General features: G+C 42.5%; 1 protein-coding gene across 1 annotated transcript in view; it reads left to right on the forward strand.

Annotated features, from left to right (window-relative positions):
• Positions 1–24317, forward strand: part of asap2a (ArfGAP with SH3 domain, ankyrin repeat and PH domain 2a) — a 58624-nt gene that overhangs the window by 7116 nt on the left and 27191 nt on the right. Inside the window, exons 2-4 of the mRNA XM_056392890.1 lie at positions 12607–12679; positions 20074–20219; positions 21164–21238. Of these exons, the coding sequence (XP_056248865.1) occupies positions 12607–12679; positions 20074–20219; positions 21164–21238 (294 nt within the window). The remainder of the gene's footprint in view (positions 1–12606; positions 12680–20073; positions 20220–21163; positions 21239–24317) is intronic.

Genomic DNA, 24317 nt, shown 5'->3' on the forward strand with positions numbered 1-24317 from the left:
TCGCAGACTTTTTCTAGCTTTGGCGAGCAACAAGGTAATATGGATTGTGTACTAGTAAGTAGATTCTTAGTGAACTCGTGTTAAAAAGCAGTTGATGGCTGCCTGCTGTGAGCGGCTTTAGTCTCTCATCTCTTATAGCACCTCTAACCTTAATCTTAGGCCACTAGTTGTTTGGGTGCATGTTACAATTTGATACTAACCCTTATCTTGTGTTAACACAAGATCATATCTTATTTAATTTCCATCTTCCCCGGTGGCTACACTTGTCTGTGTTTGCATAACCAGTGGTTGTAGAACAAAGCACTTGTGCTTCTCTATCATTGCTTTGTGTTTTAACGTCTCATTTAAAGTGCAATGATTTATGGCTGATGTGTTAACATCTGAAGGCAAGTGCGCTCTTGTAACTCTTCTCCAAGTGTCAGTCTGTCGGCTTGTGTTGATGCTGGAGTTGTTCCTGGGCAAAGGGAAACCAGGGAATGCCTGGTCTTTCTCTGTTCCCCCCTCTGCCCCTCCCATTCTAGGCACGGTTGGTAGGGAACGTCTGTGGTCTGACTGGGAACAACAGCTGCCCCTCGTGGAACAGGTGGCCTGGAGGAAAGTTTTAACAAGGCTTCAGACAGTGGGATTATCGATGCAGGCACAATCCACATCTAATAGCTTTAGAGGCACACGGATAGATCTATGAGCTGTCACACACACACAGTCTAAATGTGCAGTCTGGCCCAAGTGAGCAGCCCAAACCCCCAGCCACTCTGGCCAGTCTTCACTATACCACCTAAGAAGCTTAATGCTTCCTATAATTGAAATGGGAATTTCTGGCAGGATGACTGAGGACCTGTTTCCTCCCTTCACCCTCACTCTACATCTGCTGTCCCCACTGTCCCTTGACTTCGCCTTACTGTATTTAATGCACCAGAGTAGGGCAAATACCTTGAAGCACAGCCAACTACATTCATCCCTCCAAATCCAGAATGAAAACACTTTGATTTTATGTAAGAGTTGTTGATGAGTTTTCTTATATAACTGATCCAGATGCATTCGTGTTTGCGAGGCAAAAGCACTTTTTACATGTTTAAATGTTGTGTTCTTGTTTGGGTAATCATAATGATCCCAAAATGAATCAAATGGGAGGTAAAAAACTTGTTTTTCATTTGTACTGAGGATGCTAACTGTATTAGCTGAAATAATATATGATTCAGTGGTGTGTTAATGCTAAATTTGGTAAAAGCTAATTTACCGCAATTGTTTCCACAGGATCTAGAGGTGTCTCTCCAGCCTCTAGGGCCTGGTAAATGCTGTGTTTGTGTTATCATTCAGAGACAGGCTCTGACCAGGCCCTCATTATAATGCAGAGGCCCTCCCAATGGACCTACCAGGGGCGAAGGTCACGGTCCTGTTCCAATCGATTCAAAGCCATGATCTCTCTTCTCCCCCGATGGGCTTTGACTGTTAGGATGTGATATGATTTCACTCTTTTTTTTTTTTTTTTTTTCTTTTTTTTTTGTGCACCATCTATTATCATGTGTGTGCACGTATTGGGACGTGGGACGTGGTAGTGAATTGATTACCGATGGATGGAGCCCCTTGGCCATTGTCAGGCCTGGTGAGTCTATTTTAGTTTGAAGAGGAGGCGTTAGGGCGAATATCATGAAAACTCAGTCCAACATGGAGAGGGTGATTTAGGTGAAAGGGGAGACAGGCTGCTCTTGGTCCTACACGGGTTAGGGGGTTGGAAACTAGGGGCACCAGCCGTAAATTGGAACTTGAGGCTCATCTCATCCATCAGAGTGTCCTGGCCCAGATTGCCTGAGACGGCTCCTGTCGACAGCTATTGTTCCCAGACAGACCCTGCCTCTTCATTAATGAACTCCACCATTGATTTGTGGTCCTGGCCGCTCGGCTTTGCTTGGGGCCAGGGTGGGGTGGAAGGGGTGAATCCTCACAGTTGTGTTGTCCTGCTGTCACTTTCGCTCAGAGAACAGACCCGGACTTCTTCTCTGTTGGGGAAATGTTTTAACACGAACTCCTTGGAGGCTCTGGAGGCAGTTTTAGTCTGATTGCTTTTAACTCAGTTGGGACCAAAAAAAAAAAAAAGAAGATCAGTTGTGTGATGTTGGAATTAAACAGACGAGTCAAGGAATTGAGTTCATTAACATCTGAATGTAGCCTGCTTTTTTTAATGATCTATTTGGTATTCCCGAATTGCCTGATAATCCCAAAACTCCTTCATATTACACAACAGGAAGCAGCACTAAAAGCAGTGATACTGACTTTAATTTTCCCCCTTGCAGCAAGAGACTCTGCAGAACGGCTTGGTTTCATGGAGGGGCTGGGTTTATTTCAAGTGAAACCCTTCTCATGCCATGAGTTCCCAGCAGACTTCAAAAGGACTTTTTTTTTTTTTTTTTTTTTTAAATGAAGGTCTTCTTTTGCAACTGAAGTGTGCTCTCGAAAGCCCACAATCACACACAGACACACACAAACATACACACACAGTCATGCTCTCTGTAGTGTTTCACTGCAGTGTTTTCCAGGAGAAAGCAGGTAATTTTCTTCTGCCTGTCTGACATCATCACACTCCTTTTTTAGAGATTTGTTGAAACTGTTGGGCACTTTGCCTCTGGCACTACATCCTTGACACCCTGAGGCTGACACATGTGTCCATGTGAAAAGAGCCAAAGAGAAACTCCAAGGTGAAGTCAGAGAGGATTTTCCCCTCAAAGTGCAGCACATTTGGTCCTTATTTCTCAGCCCCTCCTTCAAACTTGGTTTTTATCAGCCTCCTACTAGTTTATAGACTTCATTAAATACTCCACTCATGGTCGGGGGGGCCTATTTTAACAGGTTTTTAAACTTGGCGCCATTAGGCCTCCTTTTGAAATTTTTATCCATCGTGCTTCAGGGTCTGACTTGTGTTAGATTGAGGTCTGTTTTGTGTGTGTGGACTCCTCCCTTCTCCCTTCTTTTTGAGTTTTTTTTTAACGATGGGTGAAGAAGCGGAGGCAATGAGAAAAAGCTCATCTTCAGCTCTGAACAATGCCAAATAGTGCAGTAAATTTTAAAGCCAGATTGGGATTCTTTAAAGAAGACACAAAAACAGCGCCACTGACGTATTATAACTATGAGGCAGTGCAGTCGTCTGGGAAAACCAAACGGAAACAAAAGTTCTGCCCACGTCTGTCGCCTTGTAAAACGTCCTGAAAAACGCCTCAACAGTTAACATGAAAGTGTGTTTTCTCTAACACTTAAATCACTGCAGTTGATGTTGTCATCCCAGTGTGATTTCTGGCAGCTGGCGGTCAAGGCTCTGGTCCAACAGTGATCTTTGTAGTGCTCACTGAGGAGCTGTAAAACACCAAGTGTCCTGGTGCTAAAATACCAGAAGGCTTGTAGGTAGATGTGATGTTTGAAAAAACTTGCAGTCAGGCAGAAAAACCTGCTCAGAAACGGAATTAAAAGTTCCCGTTCTGCTAGTTACGAGCAGTCAGAATCGGAGTTCAGTGTAAGTTTTCATTACTCATGCAGCTTTCTGAGTACACATCAGCTTTGTCGCCAAAGTGCGTGTATGTTAATGAGCTCGTGTCAAACAGTCTTATGACACAGTAAAAAGCACACTCCCTCTCTCTCCGTCCCACACTTCCACTGAACTTGCAGGCTGGACTTTTCCATGCTGCCCCGGGGCAGGCCGACTACACACATCTCAGCTGTCTGAGAGCACAGAGACACCCTGCAAACATGGCCTGTTAGTGGCCGCCTGAATGGAACCCACTTCTATCCAAATATTGACTTTACTCACTCAGCATGGAGAGAAGTTGTGAATGAAACACTTGAAAAGATGATTTTTCTTTAATGGTGGATTTGTAGTTTTGCCTCAATTGAATGGATTCAAAATGATGACTGTATTTAGGAGCCGGTCTTACGGTGGTGCCATCTTAAGCAGACGACTCTAAGACGTAAGTGTTGAGATAGAAAAAAGTTTGTATCACAGCGAACAGCTTGACTTCAGTACAACTTCTTCAGGGATCTGCCTTCTCTTTAATGCCTGCAGGGCTGAACTGTACTGTATATTTGACATATGTTTTGAATGAGTCACAGTGGATGTTGAGGTAGAGAAAGTGCCCTTCTTGTGTTTTTACCGTGACTGTTCCACATGTAAAGCCTAAGACAGCGGCTCTGTGTCTGGGCAAGAGCTGGCCAGCAGAAAAAATAGACCGGACCAAGCGGCTTTCTTTGACGCCACACCTGCAGAAGAGCTGACGTGTCTCATTCTGTAATGTGGCGGACAGGACTGCCTAATAATGATGTGATGTTTTTATTTATTTTTCTACAGGGAAACTTTCCACTAGATTGCTTTCAGGTGACCTAGAATACCCGCTGGCAGCCATGTAGGAGAACAGAATTGTGGTCCAGTACATCAGCATTTCACACCAGTGTGTTGTTACACCATTTCATGCTGGTGTATTATGTGTTCTCTCCTCACCCCCAAACCTCTCCCCTCGTGCTGCTGTGTTGGAAGAGGGCAGGAGGCAGGCGTAGGAGGGCAACCACACTGACAGCTCCAGTGATGGACTGTGCCTTTTTTAAAAACCGGACTGTGCTGGAAAGAAACTGGTCCCTAATGCTGGAAAGGTGTTGGAGGATGGGGTTTCGGTGGCGGGTTGACGATCCCACAAAGACGTTTGAAGCATACTGACACTTTAACAGCCAAACCAGTGTAGAGAGAAACCGAAGCCATAACTCCTCATCACATCCTGATATATTGCTGGTGTTCATGCTGTTATTTTACTCGGATGTCGTTTGGCTTGTTGTGAAAATATCACAGCTCATCTGGAATATTTTGGAGTGATGGTCCGTGTCTGAGGGACAGACATCGTGAATGTGCCGCCGCCAGTGGAAGCGTCTGATCTGAAAATTGATCAAAGAGGGAAATTGATTACATCTGTCTCGCTGAGAGATCCCGTTTCACATTTTGCTGCTTCTCCAAACAGTGCGGGCTGACCGCGGCACAGTGGTGAAATAAATGTGATTAACATGATGTCAAGTCTGTCCCAAGATTTTCACATCAAAACCAGAGCTTTTTTTTTTATTTATGAACTGTGTGAGTGTGTGTAAGTTATACAAGAGCGAGTTCTCTTAAAACACTCCTCAGAAGTTTTAGGAGTTTTCTCTGTGGAGTAAAGTTTGTTTGTTTTCACCGTGTAACATCTGGTACCTCAATAAAACACGGATTGCAACCCACCACCGCCATCACAGAATCTGTACCCGCACACGCACCAAATAAATTGGATAATTACATCCCAGACTGCTGCCTTTTTATTGCCTGATTTCCACCGTATATGGCAGACAGTTTTCCTCACATGACTGTCGCAGCGGGAAGGCTTAAAGGGTGAGGCAGGGTTAGTAGACGAGTTATAAAGAGACACCAGACGGAACCCAGATGTGTGTGTGTGTGTGTGTGTGTGTGTGTGTGTGTGTCTGTGTGAGAGAGAGCTTTAAAATAAGTGTGTGGCGATGACATTATTAATACTGCAGACAGGGAGGATTTCTTGGATTGTCTTTTGTTAAATTTGAACGTGTGTGTGTGTGCGTGTGTGTTTTATGCCGTTGGGGCCTCCTTTTGAAAAGCGGGAAAAGCATCTTGCTAAGCAGACATGCTGTCATCAGCAGATAGTTTGTCGGCAGGAACAATGGGGCTGGGTCTCTGTCTTGTCTGTCAGTCACTCCAGCGTGCAATCACCCAGGAATGTCTTCTTTCTTCAGACATCGGAGAGAGAGGTGGAGAGTGCTGCGATGAAACAAGCTTGTTAGCTGGACTCACTTTTTTTTTCTCGTCAGTGGCGTCTTGCTCTCCTCCCTGTCCCGCTGTCTTCATGTGAAGTGAGCTCCTTTCATGTTCACGCTTGCTTAAATATTAGTCTCGGGACTTTAGTGCTTAAATCGGCCCATTGTAAATTACAAATGAAAGAGATTTTGAATTTTAACTATTGCTTCAGCATTTGTCATTTTTTTTAAGGAAAAACAAGAAGTTGCTGATTCTAGCTTCGTTTTTTCTCTTCTTCTACCTTTTATATTATAGTAAACTGAATATCTTACAACACAGGCATTTTAAAGGATGACCCTGGAAACTGCTAATTTCACTCTCCCTGTTTTGGTTTTGAATACTTTTTGGCAGATACTGTGCCGAGCACGTTGAGTTCATTACTTCTGGTTAAGGTCCTCGTAGTTGAACTTTGTGCTTGCCCAGCCGAGCTTTGTCTCATGACAGCAGCCAGTCGAAAATGCAAGTTTATACACAAATTAGTTTCCTGTTTTATGCTGTTTTCTTTTCTTTTTTTTTTCTTCCTCAAAGTTAGTTGTGGTAACGGGGGCCAACAGGAAATGGTTGTGAAGACAGAGAGAGGGAAATCTCCCCAGGATTGACTCCCTTTTTACTTTATTCCTTTTTTTTGTTCTAATTTTTTGTTAATATCTTATTGTCTCAAATTAGATGTAAATTGTGGTTCAGAAAGACCAAACTGTTAGATTGTAAGGGTGAGACACCGACCCTCTTTCCTCGAAATTCAAATCATACTGTAATCTATCTGAACATCCTCAACATTAGTTAGGCTTCTAGTATATTCTTCCCCTCTCTGTCTGTCTCTGAACACACATTAGATATAATCTATCAGCACTGTGCTCACAGAGATCTGTAACCCGACACACGTTACTCTACAGTTCAGTACCATAAATGAATGGATCGCCGTGGCAACGACCTCCATGACCCAGCAGTGTTGTGATAGTCTCTGTAGACTGGCTGCAGCAGATGGTGCCCGTTTGTAATCACACTGATGATGATGATGATGATGATGATGATGATAGTGATGATGATGTCATGCATTAAGAGGGAGGATTAATTCAATTCAGTTTGTGTTTTTCCTCCCGCTCCGACCACTACACTGAGCAGGAGAGGGAGAAAAGAGCCACTGTGGTTAGTTTACTCTGAGCCGCTATCAGGAGAGGGAAAACTGCTGACACCGCAGCAATGCTCTCATGAAGTGTGCTTGTGAAGCAGCTCCAGGCTCAGAGGCCGGGTCTATTGTGTGAGGATTCAGCTCTGATCCCGCGCTGTCGAAACGCTACACGGCACTGGAATTCCCCTCTCGCTGGGAGTAGTGTTTTTTTGGGTTAAAAGTCTCTAATTTTAGACACGGCCTGCGCTACAAACAAGAGGGCTCGAACAAAAGTTGGCCTGGTGCTCAGCGAAGAGTCACTTTGCTCAGCCCTGGAGAGCACATCAGAGTGCAAATGTGTGAAAGTGATTGAAGAGTCCCGTGCGTGTGGTGTATGTGTGTGTGTGTGTGAGAGAGAGAGAGAGAGTGATTTAAGGCTATGTGTTTGTTGTGTTCAGCTGGTTTATTACCCGGCCTGTGCCCCCCCCCACCCCACCCACTTACCCTCTTGTCTTCCCCCTTTCCCCAGCAGACCACTCTCTGCAGATTGAAAGGGTCTGCTGGAGCGTGATACTGCTTGATTGTGTGTGTGTGTGTGTGTGTGTGTGTGTGTGTGTGTGTGTGTGTGTGTGTGTGTGTGTGTGAGACTGAGGCAGTACTTGGGATGGGAGCTGTGAAGTCCACGTCAGTGTGCATGTTAGATTTACCAGTGTCCAACCACAATGTTGTAGTTGCTATGGTAAAGTGTTGACAGCTTTACCATTTTATACTCACAGGAAATGACGCCGTAGCTGCACCTATTGACGCCAGTCAAACTGCACCTTTTGAAAAAGACTGATAAATTGGCCATATGAGCTTGATATATTTGTGTTTGACATTTCTGTATTTAAATTTGCTATTATTTATCAGTCAGATTATTCTGTACTTTGTCCACCAGAGAGTTGTGACAAGTTTTTCTTTTCCAACTGTAAAATGTCCGTGTCCACTACATTTTGCATTGGTCACAATTATTAAAAAATGGAACCTTTATCAAAAATGTTTGTCATGGGTTTTGTAAAGAAAATTCATGATAGCTGAAATATTGTTATTGCATTTATTATGCAACTTTCAAAAATCTGTATTGGTATCAGCCTCAACAACCCTGTAATGATTGGGCAGTGAAAACCATCACCAGTTAAACAAAAATAGAGCATATGTGATTTTCTTTTTTCACTTATCTGGTGCAGATATTGTGAAATGTTCTGCTTCATTTTAACATAGTACAACTCACTCACACCCGGGAGCTTCTCAGAATTAAGTTATTCATCCTGTTTGGGAAAATTTGTCTCTGATTATGATATCACGAGGTTGACTTAAAACCAAACTCATCTGAATATGAATAGTTGAAGAAGTTTCATAGTGTATGCATTCAGCAGGGGCCCGAACATAGAGCTTTTAATATCGAAGCTGTTTCTTGATACTAGAGCAGAATACATTATACACAGTAGCTGCCATCTGACGGCGTTGATGTAGCATATGCACCAAAAGCTTGTCTCTTGTCCATTTGTCTTCCTTCACAGAAACATTCATGCTACTGTCAGGGAGCCCAGCGGAGCTGTTCAGAGCGCTGCTTTGCCTCTTTTGTCATATTTATTGTCATTTTATGCACATAGTGATAAAGGTATTAAACCCAGCAGCGGTACTTCGCTTAACTACAAGAGTATGTGACTTGTGTTGAAACGGCATTTAAGCACAGGCAGGCATCAACAGAAAGGCACGTGACAACACAGTCGATTTATTGTGTCAAACATATCGCTGCCGGATTTTGCAGTCTGGTGTCTAATTGATTCTGTGCCCCAATCAGCCATTTAATACTGTTACATGCTTCTTCTTTTTTTTTTTTCCACGTCAGCGGCTCACCCTTGTTTGACCTCACACACCATCAAATAATCCATAAATACATGGCAGCAGTTTCAAGTGTATTTTTATAGGCTCGTGTTGAAAGTCCTTCCTGTAGTCCTCAGACAGAGGAGTGATGCAGTTTTATGAGAGATCAGTCTGGTCAGTCATTTTCATAGAAATCCTGAGAATTACATATTCGTATACGTTTGTGCAAAGTGTAAAATTTCACAACATGTCTGGGCTTTTGTATTTTTTGTATAGAATGATTTGTTTTTTTCCGTTTTTATGTGATGTATGGGTGTGTGCTAAAGCTGAAATCTTTAATTGTTTGACAAAAAATTTACTTTTTTGATAATTGATTAATATTTTTCTGGCAAAAATACAAAAAAAATTAATTGGCTCTATCGTTTCAGTGTTTAAGATTTTCTACCTTGAGTGTTTTATGTTATCTTTTAAAGAGAATATCTTTGGTTTCTGGACAGTTGGGTGGACAAAACAAGGACACCACATACCACAAACAAGGACATTTGAGGACACCACCTTGGGCTTTGGAAATTAGGATGGGCTTCACCATTTCCTGACATTTTATAAAGCAAAAGATTAATTGGTTAATTGAGAAGTAATCGGCAGATTGATCAATAATGACAATAATTATTAGTTGCCCTTTCCCATTCTCTACAAACATATACTCCAAATCTCTTGTTGAACGGGAACAGGAAACTTCTACACCCTCTCAGAAGCTCAGATACCAGCAGAAATGCTTTCAGTGCTCTTGAGCCTTTCGCTCTCAGCAGAGATTGGATTTAATGTCCAGGGCAAAGGTGATATCAGCTTTGCTAAGAAAACACTCTCAGTAGTCGTCTCCAGTTACCTTTTAAAGGTTTTTGTGTGGTTTGGCGGTGTAGACAGAAGTCTATGAGTGTTGCTTTGTAGAACAGCTGTGCTATTTGTCTTTGTGTGTCTGTGTTTGAAAATGACCTGTTAAACCATATATATATATATATACATACATACATACATACATACATACATACATACATACATACATGCATACATACATACACCCACACACGAGGCTGTGTGGAGTCTGAGCTACAGTCTGTCTGAGCCAGACAGAGCTAATTGGATAGTGGCATATGTAGCTGATGAGTCATTTAACAGGAGCTGAAGGAACTAAAACCACAGCACTGAAAGTCCTACTTCTACTCGGAGGAAAAAATAGCTTCTGGTTGGCTTCTTTTAATTTGAACAGTTCCTCTGGTAAATAACATCAGATTTTATTTCTAGTTTGGGTAAATATTTTAGCATGTACTGCTGGAGGTTTATTTGTGTTTATTGTGTTTATTCATATTTGTGTAAACACGTTGAGAAGAGTCTTTTTTTTTTTTTTAAAGCTACCCTGCACCAATTAGTAGTCATTTGAATTCAAATCACTTTGTATGTCTTTTTGTTGTCAGACATTATTAAACTACATGAGCTATATGGGCTATATAAGGTGAATGTGGCCTCATACACAAGATAAAAAGGTTGACAGAGGTGATGATGGTGCTGTGCTGCCTACATGGCACTGGCTGTATCTCAGAGGTCAGCTTGAGGTCAGGCCTGGGTCATAACAGCTCTGTAAGTGTGACAGCATCTTACTTTTATTTTGTTTTTCAGTTGAACAGTATATTTTGATGTGATTGTAAAGATCCGTGTCAGAGGCAGTAGTGTGTTACAGAGACTTACTGTTGGCTGAACGAGGCAGTGGCCAAACATATTCATCACTGAATTGACAGGGAAGAGCTTTGGTGCAGGGAGAAATAGTTGCTGTCTATTTCAGTTTGTTTTTGATTTCTTTGAAGGCAGCACATGGAGTAACACACATGGATGATCCATTAAAACAGACTCAAATCTCACCGCTCTCTATGAGAGATATGCAACTAAAAATACAAACAGATGAATGTGGTCTTAGTTTTTTTTTTTTTTTGGGCATTTTTTTGCTGTGAGCTTTCCTCTTCACTGAGTCTGTCCTGTCAGTGTAACTGTATGCTCCAACAGGCTGACAAGGTCCCTCACTTCACAATTCATAGGTGGCCCCTACGAGCCACAACTGATAGAAGAGTGAAAGAGAACATTGTGATTGTTCCTGTCCTTTCTCTGAGCTCTGTGTTCCTCATTCATTCTGTCCGTCCCTCTGCCAGTGACTCTTAATTTATGTTGTTTTCCCTTCAAAGTCATTTCTGTATTCTCTCAGTTTCCTTTGCGTGATTGTGTGTGTGTGTCTGTGTGTCTGTAAAATACAGACCCTGGGGGAAAAAAAAGTGCTGAGCTGCTTTGACTTTGTAATAGCAAAAGTTCAAAGCTTGGATATTAATACAGCACCGATTTATGGATTTAATAAGTTTTGTCATCACATCTAGTGGTGTAGAGAGAGAGAGAGAGAGAGAGAGAGAATGTGTGTGTGTACAGTATTGGTGTGTGTATATTGTAGCTGAATAGGAGCCATTGTGTGTTTTTGTTTTCAGAGGGTCTAGGGGATCTGATATGTGTCAGTCAGATTGGGAGCAGTGCAGGGAAAAGTGGCGCCGACTTTGGCCCGGTGGGCCGGACGTACTTAATAAAATCCCTAAAAACTAATTTCCCAAAATCCCCCTCATCCCAAGAGAGTCCCTAACTCATCACTGATACAGTGGTGCATTGTCTCTGCTGGACTTTCAATGTTTGTTCTGGTACTACTGTGTTAGTCTGAGCTCTGTGTGTGTGTGTGTGTGTGTGTGTGTGTGTGTGTGTGTGTGTGTGTGTGTGTGTGTGTGTGTGTGTGTGCGCGTGCGTGCGTGGTTATTCATAAGTTTAAGCATAGGTTTGCACTGCAACTCAGGGAGAATGTCCTTCAGATCCTCACTGCTCTTGTCCTACAAGCTATTATACTGATAAATACACACACACACATGCACACGCCCACACACATGCCTGCGCCCACACACAAACACTAACACAATAACTGAGGAGGGAGCTCTGGTCTATTCTTAGCTTTGCCTTGAATAATGCATTACTTGCAGCTAGAGTGGAGATGGCATAGAGACACACACACAGACTGTACTCTCCACATGCAGGCGTTTATTCAGGGTGTGGACGAAATAACAGGAACACCAAAGAATTTAATACCATTTAGCAACAACCCAACCTGCAACCTCAAATATTACAAAAGGATTGAATCAGCAGTGTTTGGACAATTCACAAAGACTATAAGATGTGAGTGCAAGGCTGTTCTATTCGAATGCATTATAATAACGGGTGATTTATGCACTCTTGTTGTACACCGCGTGTCGTGTGTATTGACAGAGGAACCCCTCTGAATCTCGACTCAGAGGAATAATAGACAGATAGATTTTTTCTTTAATAGCTAAATACAAATTGACGGTACAAATAGAATTTCATTTATATTTGTCACCTTAGTCAATAAGAGGCTTTTGGTTTCTGTTAACTTGATATTTAATGAGCAGCTGTTCCACAGTGTAACACCAGTGAATAAAACTAGTATTATTTACTCTACACTTTACATGAATACACACTGGCCCTGGTGTTGATTGCTGAATATGGACCATCACTGTCCCTGAACAAAAATATTCAGGAGCAAGCCCACGAGTTAAATTGTACATCATGATGCAGCTTCTACTGTTCTACCCTGATCTGTGCAGGCAGCAGTAAAATATATTCAGGTTTTACCAACAGTCATTTGACTAACTGGTACTTGAATGATTTCCCCTTTTTATCCACCTCTTCATCTCATTGTCTCCCTGTTTTGTCTGTCCAGGCTCTGGATGTGGACCGCAGTGTTCTGTACAAGATGAAGAAGTCTGTGAAGGCCATCTACACGTCCGGTCTGGGTGAGTCCTCCCGTGTGTCCTTCATGTCTGGATTTTCATTTCATTTCGCTTTGGTCACAAAACGTTCAAAGATGTTCTCAAGCTCAATTTTATAAAGAGCAGCTAGTTCATTTAGTGTTTAACTGATAAGAGTTAATAAGTTATTATATATGATTGTTACATATATTTTGTGTTTTGGGCTGCTGGACAGACTAAGCAAGCAGTTTCAATAGATCCCATTGAGCTGTGGTGTCTCTGATGTATGTTTGGGTTTTATTCCATTTACATTTTTAGACAGGATTATTAGTTTAATCCACAATTAATGCACAATAAATTGACAATGAAAATAATCATTAATTGCATCCCTAATGCCTTTGTTCCACGGTCTTTGAGGCAGGGGTAGGAAGGGTGGTTGGTTTGCCTGTGTGCGTGTGTTATTACCATGCTCATTGTGGCTGGCTGTGCCAGTGTTGGGTGTTTCCAGTGTCTTTTGTTTGGCTTGCCTGACAGAACCCCGCTGAGAGAGGGAGAGAAAGGAAAAGAGAGAGAGGCAGAGAGAGACCTCCGAACAATGTGCTGAGCATGTCTTTTTCAGAACAGTGTGAGCTCTGTTCAGACCAGAGGGACAGCTGTCTGATCCAGACCCCCAGAGGAACAGCTGGGGAGGGGCACACACTGCGTTTGTATGTGGGTGCTGAGGCATAGACACACAGTCATGTTCTCACTTCACACTCACTGTTAAACGTGCATTTACACATACTCTGAGCATATGTGTGGCCAGACTCCCAGGACACGACAGCCTGATATTGTTTGCAGGTACACCTGCATGTAGAAGATTAACCCGTACGGTTTTCTCACACTGCTCAGCTGCCAAAATGAATAGCCCCCCATTGTTGCTAACTTGCCTTCATTTGAGTCTGTGTGCAGGTTACACGTTTGAGAATAAGGTGTTTCAGGCAGCTGAAATCTGTTTTCATTATAAACACGTTCATCTGCGGTAGGAAAAAACTGGGAGTGGAAAAAAAACAACAACCTCTTTGCGTTGAAACTTGAACCTTGTCCAGATTTTGTCACTTGTCAGAGTTTACAATATAAACACTGTTGCGTCTGTGGGAATTCCTCTGTGAACGCTCTTGTTTACAGATCTACCAAAGAGAAACTCACTTGAACCTGGGTCACCTTTTGTTATCAACAGTTATAATGTAAAAGCTGTCCAGTCTGTGATCTGTTCTGTATACAGCCTGGGTGACTTCATGAAGCCTTTGGTTGTAACCTTGTATCTCTAGACTTGTACTTGAACAAAAAAATGATGATGGTATATGTTCTAAATATAGAGTCTGCTGTTTTAACCCATTTACAACAAATACTGTGTATTGAAAGCTGCATTAATCAATGTTTTTACATTAACAAGGGATCAAATAAGTATGTGTAATGGGATAGGGGTTGCTGTTACTGACGAACTCTGTGTCTTTCAGCTTATTGTTTTGGTTTTCTGTCCTTTTTGAAACCATTTCAAAATGGCTCGTGAAAATATAAAGTATACTTTACATGATTGTTAGTTAAAGAGCTAAAACCTGCACAGCTTCGATACTGCAGCTTGATTAACTCAGCTGTAAACACTTCAGTATGGGTGTAAATACTTCTATTCAGTGGAAATTTCCCCGGATCTTAAAAACAAATAACACACGCAGGTGAGATTCATTTCTCTGAGGAGGGTAATTGCAAACAAATTCAACAAAACCATAACAGTAATCAAAAAATCTAAATACAGCTAGATTGGACTGCCAAATTCAAACGACAACATGCATTAACTGTAGATGCAGACACGCATGGAAGCATTGGTGAATCTGAAGCATCTGTATGCTTAAAGAAAGGGAGTGAAAGCGCAGAGTTTTCGTCATGTTCTCCAGAGAGGATGCCGGAAGCCTGAATAATGAGACACACAACAGGGAGCCTCCACACCGACTACCTCAATACACTCCTGGTGTCACTGGCTGTCATGCTCCGAACCCTGCAAGGGTATTTTCGGCTCAGACGCTAGGAAAAGTCACAATGAGGAGGGGATAGAAAGGGGTGAGGGTGATGTTGGAGGTTTGCTTACAATGGCGAGGACAAATAAACATGATTACTACGCTAGGGAGAACCCGAAGGCTGAGCAACCAATGTAAGCTTGTACTTCTTTATATAAAAGTCTACGGCTTGCACCAGACAGAAAGGGGGGGGAAAAAAATGGAGAAGTAGGAGAGAGAGAAAAAGGAGATGCAGAAAAAGCCTACAGATGAACGAGAGAGCCCTGTGTTGCTGCAGGGACCTGTCAGGTTGTCAGCTTGTGGGTTTTGATGAATAAACCAGCAGCAGCATCTCAAACCCCTAAAGAAGCTGGAGCTGATGGAGCAGAGCTGCTAACGCAGGCCTGCAAAAGCTGCTGAACAGATATTGACCCCAGGCAGACGAGCGCAAGCGCCGTGTTCCGGCTGTTGCGCCTATAGGTGGGCAGGAGAGGTGGATGGAGTCGGCTGAATAATGCAGCACACAGCCCCGTGGTGCTTCAGGAAAACACTGAACTCGATGGCGTCTGGGCTGGCCATGTCCTCCGGGTCACTGCTACACACACACACACACACACACAACACACACACACACAACACACACACACACACACACACACACACACGCACACACACGCACAAGCATTTCTCTGCTGGCTGCCAGGTAACCAAGAAAATGAGACTCCCACAAGTGCTAATGTAATTAAATTGGATGGATGTCTGAGGAGAAAAAAAAAACAGGAAACGGTGAAATAAAGGAGGTAGAAGACACGAAAAGAAAGTGTAATGAAATGAGAGACGGAGTCACCTTCATACAAGTTGGTAATTTAAAGGAAAGTTTGACATTTTGGAAAATATATGTACTTTCAGAGAATTAGATGAGAAGATTGATAGGTCTGTGTCAGTCTATTTCCTGACTGGAGCACTGACTTTTTTAGTGAGCTTTAGGGGAAGTGCCGGTAGCTGTGTTTTTAAGCTTTAGACAGGGTCAGGCTGGCTGTCTCCCCCTGTTTCTGGTCTTTATGCTAAGCTAAGATAACTGGCTTCAGCCTCACATTCACAGATGAGACAGTGGCATCAATGATCTCATCTTCTGTAACTCCTGGCAAACACTCTCTTCTCTGTGTGCCGGTGGCCATATTGTTAAGCGGACACGGAGTCCAGCGTTGTTTTCACAGTGTCCATAGAGAAATACGGAATTGATATGAGGTCGGCTGCACATTGTGTTAGTGAGCGTCGGCGCGTCGGCTGACCGGGCCTCATGCAGCAGTGTGTGAGAGACGGAGAGAGGAAGCAGAGGCCAGCCTGCTACCTGGTGATTAAACTCTGTGTGAGTGTGTGTGTGTGTGTGGGAGATAGAAGTAGCAACAAAACAGGCCTTTGGGATGTTAGATAATTCTCAGCAGACGCCTGGAAGCTGTACATCACATTTTTTTTTCTACATGTGTGTTTGAGAGGGAAGATACAGTAAAGAATGTTGCACACAACTGGGTATTAGCAGCGTGTGTGTGTGTGTGTGTGTGTGTGTGTGTGTGTGTGTGTGTGTGTGTGTGTGTGTGTGTGTGTGTGTGTGTGTGTGTGTGTGTGTGTGTGTGTGTGTGTGTGTGTGTGTGTGTGTGTGTGTTCAACAGCATTATGCCTCTTTTCTCCAGTAAACACAAGGTCATCACATCCGGAGGTCAAACAAAAGGAATCCTTTTCTTTCTCTCTCTCTCTCTCTCTCTCTCTCTCTCTCTCTCTCTCTCTCTCTCTCTCTCTCTCTCTCTCTCTCTCTCTCTGTCACAGACTCACAAACACAGAAAAAGGCCCCTGCTTCCTGCTATGCTACCTTTTCCAGATGTTTTCTGAAGCACTGTATTTTATTTTTACATGTGGAAAAATATACAATATAAACTCAAACGTATTACCAATTGGTCACACCAAATAAATGTAGATGATGGTGCATTTAAAGCAACTTGGTTCAATTAAAACACATGCTACACTCTGCTACACAGTTATGCTTTTTTTTTTTTAAGACTTTCATCTAATAAGAGCTTTTTTAAATTGTACTTATGACAAGGGATTGCAAGTAGAAATTGCTCCACTTTAAGGGGTCACAAGCTAGATAGGTCGGAAACCAATGATCTAGGTCAGTCGCTCTCAAAGCTAAGTCCAGGGACCCCCAGGGGTCCTTGAGGTGGTTCCTGGGGGTCCCAAGAAAAAAAGGGGAATAATTTATTTTCATTATAATTCCATCCCTAAGTAATACAATGACAGATTGTATGACTATTTTGGTCATGGATTTCTTGGAAGTCTTATCAGATGGGGGACCCTGGAACAAAATCTTATCAAATGGGGGTCTGTGGTCTAATTTGTGTCAGTTTAGGGGTCCGTGATGTGAAAACGTTTGAGAACCACTGAGTGTGGTCACTTCAGAATCAAAATGATACAAAAGAGGATGTTCAGTGTTAATAAAAGGCATGTGGCACTGAAAAGGGGAGAATCATGCAAAGCCTGTGCTTCTTTAAGCCCCTCAACACCACCTTTTAATGTACTGAAAATATTTAGGAAATATGTGCAGGACAAGGCTGAGTTAACAGGTGTCAACTATAGAAAAGTACTGTACTTGTGTTTCACTATTGGTTCCTTTCCCCGCCATGTTCCTCGCAAAGTGGCTCAGTGTGTCATGCAGCCCTTTGAGGTTCAAAGCTGCTCTGTAGTGTAGGCTGCATGTGTGATGTGTTTAGGTCATGTTACAACAAATACGCATCTACTCACCAAGCAGCCCAGGGGGGTTTGTGCTGTTTGTCAGAGCTGAATAGCAGCACTCAGCGCTCTCATGTGCCACTTCAAAAACAACAGCAGGCCACCGCCCTGTTGGCTCTGAGCCTGGCAGAGCCACAACCAAACAGCTGGAGCTGATGTGTGAACGGTAGACTGCGGTGGTGTGGTCGGTGTCTGACACATGACAATGATTGAAGATTGTTATGTCTTTTACGACACATCTCACTGCTTTGAAACAGTTTTAACGGAGCTGAAACAAAGGATTATTTAATTATTTTTCCACATTAATGGGGTTAATTATCAGGTCAGTAAAATAGAGAAATATGGCCATCACATTTCCCAGAGTGCAAGTTGAGAAGAGCGAGAAGAGAAGATTCAAAAGAGATTCAATTTACATTTTAGAATTGAATTAAGTAATTTATCGACTAATCATTTCAACTCTATTTTAAATGCAGTACACAATGATGATGGGTGTGTTTTGTGTTTGCTGTTTCTCTAAATGAGCAAGGGACTGATGCTTAAAAAGATGAATCAATCAGTTTGTTGATGGAAAATGATTCATCAACTATTATCATGACAGTGATTTTAGTGAAGAAAAATGTAAAATATTTGCTGGTTCAAGCTTCTCAGATGTGACAGTTTGGTGTGATTCTCTGTTTAATATAATTGGGGATATCATATTTTTTGATTTTGGACTGTTGGTCAGACAAAACGAGTGGCATCACCTTGGGCTCTGGGAACTTGATAATGGGCTTTTTTTTTTTTTTTTTTTCGAACAATTTTCAATATGTTAAATAATATAATACACAGTATATATAATAATCAAAAAGGGTTTGTTTAAAAAAAAAAAAAAAAAACTGTTGTGGTGAGAAAAAAATTGTATCTCTCAGGTGGAGGCTGTTCAATCCTCTCATTTTGCCTCTTGTGCACTGTGTTTCGTCGGAGCCTTATCACCCAGCTCACCTATTGCATCAGTTGATATTTCAAGGCTTAAATTAGATTTGTCTGATGTGAGGAGGTCTGCAGGTAGTGACTCAGAGGCTTTCAGCTTTCTCCTTTTAATAACATGATGGATATCTCTGCAGCTGAGACATGAGCTTATCCAGCTTTATGTATAAACCTGCCACATCTGTGAAGTAGTCTGGCTGCTTTTTATCTCTCTCTCCGTGGGTGTGTGTGTGTGTCAGATAAAAAAGCTGACTCATGTTGTGGCAGCAGGTGTCTTTTAGTGTACGTCCTCACATTTTTACACACTCCTCCTCTCTTTTCCTTGTTTTGGACTCTCCTTCATGCCCCCTACCATTTGACGACGACCCCCCCCCCCCCCCCCCCCCGTCACGTCTCTCTGTGAAAGTTGTCATAGCAACAGTCCCCTGTGCTCCATCCCTCGCTCCACCACCGTCCCAATGGCATTAGCTGTCATCAGCTGCCTAGTCTGGCGTGAAGTGTATTAAGTGGAATCATCTAGGTCTAGCCTCGTGGTAGATTAGGTCGACTTAAGACACGGTGGGCGACTTCGGTCACGGTTAGTTTATGGGTTTTCCCCCCAACTGCTGGCTGGACTGGGGATATGTTTTTTCTTGGGGCCAACTCAGTGTATTTTTCTCTTGTTTCCTTTGCTACCTCTCATTTCTCTCTGTCTCCCCGTGGGTGTCGTTATGATCTCTCTCACCACAGTTAAAACAAAGATCTCAATATTCTTTTGCCACCGTTGTTTCTTGTTGCTTTAGACGACATGCTGAATTTAATATCGAATACAGACAAGCACGGAGAAGGGTAATCACAGCTAAAGGAGGTAGAGGTTTCACAGTCCATCAAAACTCTGGATAAAAGTAAATGTTCCTTCACTGGACTGAGAAACCTTCAGGGTTTAGAGGGAGCTGTGTGAAGTCTGACAAATTGCCTTAAGTGTCTCTTGAGTCAGCGTCTGCTACGTCTGAAGACTACAAGTTTGTAGGTGTGAGGAGTTAGACAGCGGTGAGCTTACCAGACCTCTGTAGCCCGCCCCTCATCTCTGCTTGAGACTAAAGGCCTGAGGCTACATTAGCTGCAGCTGTCATGACACACTTGACTCTTTGACTGATCTATCTAAGGTCAAGTTGCATTTTGGATAATGTAGGTGCCAGGTTTTGACAAGGAAGAAGAATGTGTGGAATAAAAAAAAAAAAAAAAGAAAGAAAGAAAATCCTCTGAGGTTTAAGTTGGGAAAGTAGAGACAAACGGTCCAATCAGTGGTGCACAGTGCTTATCACCTCCATTAACTAATTTCCTGGGGAAAACCCTGAACTGTAATGGAAGGATTGATCAGCCGGAAAAGTGGATCCTTGTTCCCTGGAAAGGCTACCATTTATTATTCATACACAGCAATTGATTTCTGACTTGTAATGATCAGAGAGTGAAAGACCTTGGTTTGATTCCCATTTGCTTCCTGTCACAGCTAACCTTGTGTGTGTGTGTGTGTGTGTGTGTGTGTGTGTGTGTGTGTGTGTGTGTGTGTGTGTGTGTGTGTGTGTGTGTGTGTGTGTGTGTGTGTGTGTGTGTGTGTGTGTGTGTGTCTGTGTCTGTGTCTGTGTCTGTGTCTGTGTTTGTGTGTGTGTGTTCCAGCCCACGTGGAGAATGAGGAACAGTACACTCAGGCCCTGGAGAAGTTTGGAGAAAACTGCGTGTACAGAGATGATCCTGACCTGGGTTCAGCCTTCCTCAAGTTCTCTGTCTTCACCAAGGAGCTCACTGCGCTTTTCAAAAACCTGGTGAGTCTGCACTGTATGTATATTGTATAAGTACGTGTGTGTGTGTGCGCGTGCGTGCGTGCGTGCATGGGTCGGTGAGTGGATGGAGTTGGGAGGGGAAAAGTCCTCTGGGACAAAGAAAGATTTCCATCCTGTCCCTAATTGTCTGAATCCCCTTGAGTCACTGTGTGTGTTCTCTAACTAACACACACACACACACACACACACACTGAGCACAAACTGAGTCCAGCTGGAACTTAAAGCCCTCAGGATGTAGCTCTAGTTTTCCATCGAAACAGCCAAAGAGACGCTGAAACACCAAATATCTGCTGGATCTAATTCAGCCTGATCCCGCTCTGTTTAAAGCCAGGTTTGTATCGAGGCCAAAGCTTTATTAGAAAAATTTGAAACCGTCATGTGAGGTCTGTCTCTCCCCGTGGACACTGTATGTACTCACACTGAGACCAGAAGCTTGAGACTTTGTGTTAGTGTTATCTCAACGCCTTATATTAAAGAAGTATGAGCTGCCACCGGACCTGGATGTGAAGATGTAATCTCTCGAAGCTTCAGCAAGGCTGTAACATCTGCAGCTTTACACACAGAGGCAGCCCGTAACTGTAACTCGCACAGTGGACTCATAATGAATTGTTTTATGTTTAATTTCAATTTCTAGGTGATTTAAAAGATGGTGCTGAGCGTATAAACATTTAAGGTGTAAGAGAGACTTGGCAAAGTTTGATAAACCCATTAGACTCAAATTGCTCTGGTAATGGGTATTTCCTGATGTAATTTCATTATCTGTAGCTCATTTATTTAATTCAGCCTCTTATCACCATCATTAACTGCGAAAAACACAAAGGACACACAGGACACTGAAAGGATTACATCTCCCTGACTTCCAGTCTCCTGCAGGTTTTGATGCAACCTGTCAGCTCTTATCCGTCTCTCTCTTCACTCTCCTCCAGTTCCAAAACATGAACAACATCATCACCTTTCCTCTGGACAGCCTGCTGAAAGGAGACCTGAAGGGAGTCAAAGGGGTAAGACAACAAAACAGCATGGCCTCGTTTTACTCTGCAACTGGAGGGGAAGTGTTTTTATGAATGCTTGAATGGAGTCGAGCCTCAAGCTGAATCACCAGTGACCTCAAAAAAGTACAGCGAGAAAGAGAGAGAGTGGCCAGTATGTTAATTTAGCTGGTGCAAGCTCTGACTCATCCATGTGTCATTAGGAGATCATTTATTCCAGTCTTGCACTTATATATATATCACACTATGATACATGCAGTAGGAGTAATGTAAGAAGTGAAAAATTAAAGTAACTGGCAAGTAAATTGAAATAATTGTCAGACTTTTTGTGATAATTTATCCATAAACTCTCACTTTGTGAGGGAAGTAAAGAAATTAACACAATAAAACGGTAGATTGACACTAAAAGCTGCAGTGGTTAAACCTAGTCCCACACCAAAGACAGAATCTAATGTAAATATCAGTTGAAACATGGTTATGTGGGGTGTGGCTTAATCCTCTATAGGAAACTAGCAGTGGTGGTTTGAAGCAACTACTTGACAATCATTGCCATCCTTGAAGCACTGTGCTCCTGCTAACCGAGTTAATAACAAGCTGCTTTGATCTTCTTTCCAAGGTTTCCATAAAAAGTGAAAGCTGAGTGGAGTAGAGACCAGATAGATAGTTGATGACATAGTTGCCAGAATCCATACGGCCTCAGCCGAGTTAATTTATGAATCCACAAAATAAAACCTGGAAGCTTGACCTGTTATATCGCTTTATGCTTTGCTCAACATGGTGGAAGTTATGCTTGTTGTGAGGTTGGAGGTTATGATCGCTCAACATGATGTGTGCTTAAGTTTTACCATGAAGTCTACAATTGCTCAACATGATGTGTGCTGAAGTGTTAGTACAGAACCTGTGATCAGTCACAGGAATGTATAAAAGTAAGTGTCTGCAATCACTCAGCAAAACATATTTTTGTGAGGAGCATCAGGTTGACAGGTAGAAAAAGTCCAAATTTATGAGCCCAAATTGAGTCTTCACCAGCTACAGAGGTACTGACCAACAAGCTAGTTTCCCCAAAACAGGTTGCATTTCTTTAACCTATTTTCAAAATCAGATTAAAAGATGTCCCCCTGTTAGGGATGGATATTGTTTGATATATTCTGATAGTAATACTGTCACAGTACAGAGTTTTTTTTTCTAAAAAAAGGTTTTTTCTTTTAGCAACCGAAGTCTTGAATGTTAAATGTTGCCTAAACACAAACAGGCATAGTGGGACTTTACTTAGATGAAATAGTCTAAATGTGATCAAATCTGACTGAGAATAAGTGAACAGGATTAGAAATCTGACCGGACATACTGTGGCAACTTTAAGTAATAGTGCTATGGACACATTTTGGTACGTACCAAATAAAAATACTGAGGTCTGAGACACAGACGTCTATACCAATGCGACACATTAGTCAGTCAGCCAGTCGGCCATGTGTGTCGACCGACTGCACTGAACCCAGACAGACACTCGTCAGCTCTGTAATACAATCAGGACTCGTTACTGTCCGTGGCGGTCTGTGACCTTTCACTCTGGAGGCACATGATTGGCTGCGGCTTTCACCGAGGTATGATGCGATTAAGCCAGCTCTCTAATGAGGCTGGTTGCCACAGAAACGCCATTTGTCCCCATGACCCTTGGCCACTTGGCTGTGTCTCGACCTCTGAACTGTTTGTCGCCTTTTGTCCTGTCTCCTCTGTTGCTCTTTTGTTTGTTTCTCAAGTGCAATGTCTTCTTTTCAGTCTCTGCCGGCTTTTCTCTTCCATGATTTCCTTTCTTTGTCTTCTTGTCTCTCTCTTGACTCCACTACTATCCACTTTCCTCCCCCCCCCCGTCTCCTTCAGTCTGTATCCATCAGCCACCCCCTCACTCTGCAGCCCGACTTTGGCAGCCAGTCACATCTGTAATACTTACCCACTTATTGCTCATTAGCCCTCGGATGATTCTCATTACCCCAGTGACATGGGGCTAATGAGCTGCTGGTTATTTTGTACCACAGGACACACACACACACACACACATTTGCACACACATAAATGTCACCACTGTTGTAACGTCCGTAAAACTCAGAAATCAGTCTCTCTGTGTCAGGAAAAGTGAAGTAAGGACGAATGAGGTGATGGATTATTTCTTGCCTCAGTTAGCAGCTACACCCTCCCTCCCAACCTGTTGCTCACCTCCGCAGCCCAAGGCCTTTCCCTCGTCCCTCCCTTACCCTTCATCATCTTCCTCCTCCTCTGTCATTATCCTGCTCCTTCACTCCTGTCCTCTCCCGGGGGAAGTACCTGCTAAGAGAGGGGGGAGCAGGAAGAAGTCCAGACCTGCATGACAAAGTGTTTAGACTGCAGGGAGAGTGTGATGAAGTAATGGTTTGATGTGTGTGATGTCATAAAAGAGTAAGAGCGATATATTTAAAAGATTAAATAAGTCTATAAAGAGACATTGACCTCAGTGCTGGTGACAAATTCATGTTTCGTGATCCACGAATAATTATAAGCTCAAATGTGTACATGTATGATGATTTCCACCACCCAATTTGAGCAACTTTGAAATAGTTTAACAAAGAAATGCCACTCAACTTCAATAAATGTCAGTATTCTGCATGTGTTTTTTACTAAATCTAGCTGACTGAAATATTTCAAAAAATTGCTTTTATCGCTATAAAGGTCAAGATAGCATCTACATGCATGAGGGGATAAAAACAGTAAAGCCAGTGAAATTAAAGTTACCAACATTAAAGCCACACGACTATTATATAATATTCCATATTTTTATTTATAATTCTACATGACTGTGCTAAAAAGCTGGAGTTTTCCACCAGCACTTAAACGCAACATGTATTTGTGGATGAGAGGCTGTAAAAAGAGTCAAAGTTCCTCACACAAATGGAACCTAATGCACATGTGTCCGGTGAGCCATGCGCATGCATTAAGTAATTTTGTAAGTAAATGGAAAATAAAGTCTAATAGCTGTCCATAAAAGGAGTTACTTAGGATAATACTTTCAGGGATTTGATAAAACAGCCAAGAAAAAAAAAGGAATATCTCATTTAAAAAG

The sequence above is a fragment of the Seriola aureovittata genome, chromosome 13, assembly GCF_021018895.1.
Source record: "Seriola aureovittata isolate HTS-2021-v1 ecotype China chromosome 13, ASM2101889v1, whole genome shotgun sequence".
NCBI classification, from domain to species: domain Eukaryota; kingdom Metazoa; phylum Chordata; class Actinopteri; order Carangiformes; family Carangidae; genus Seriola; species Seriola aureovittata.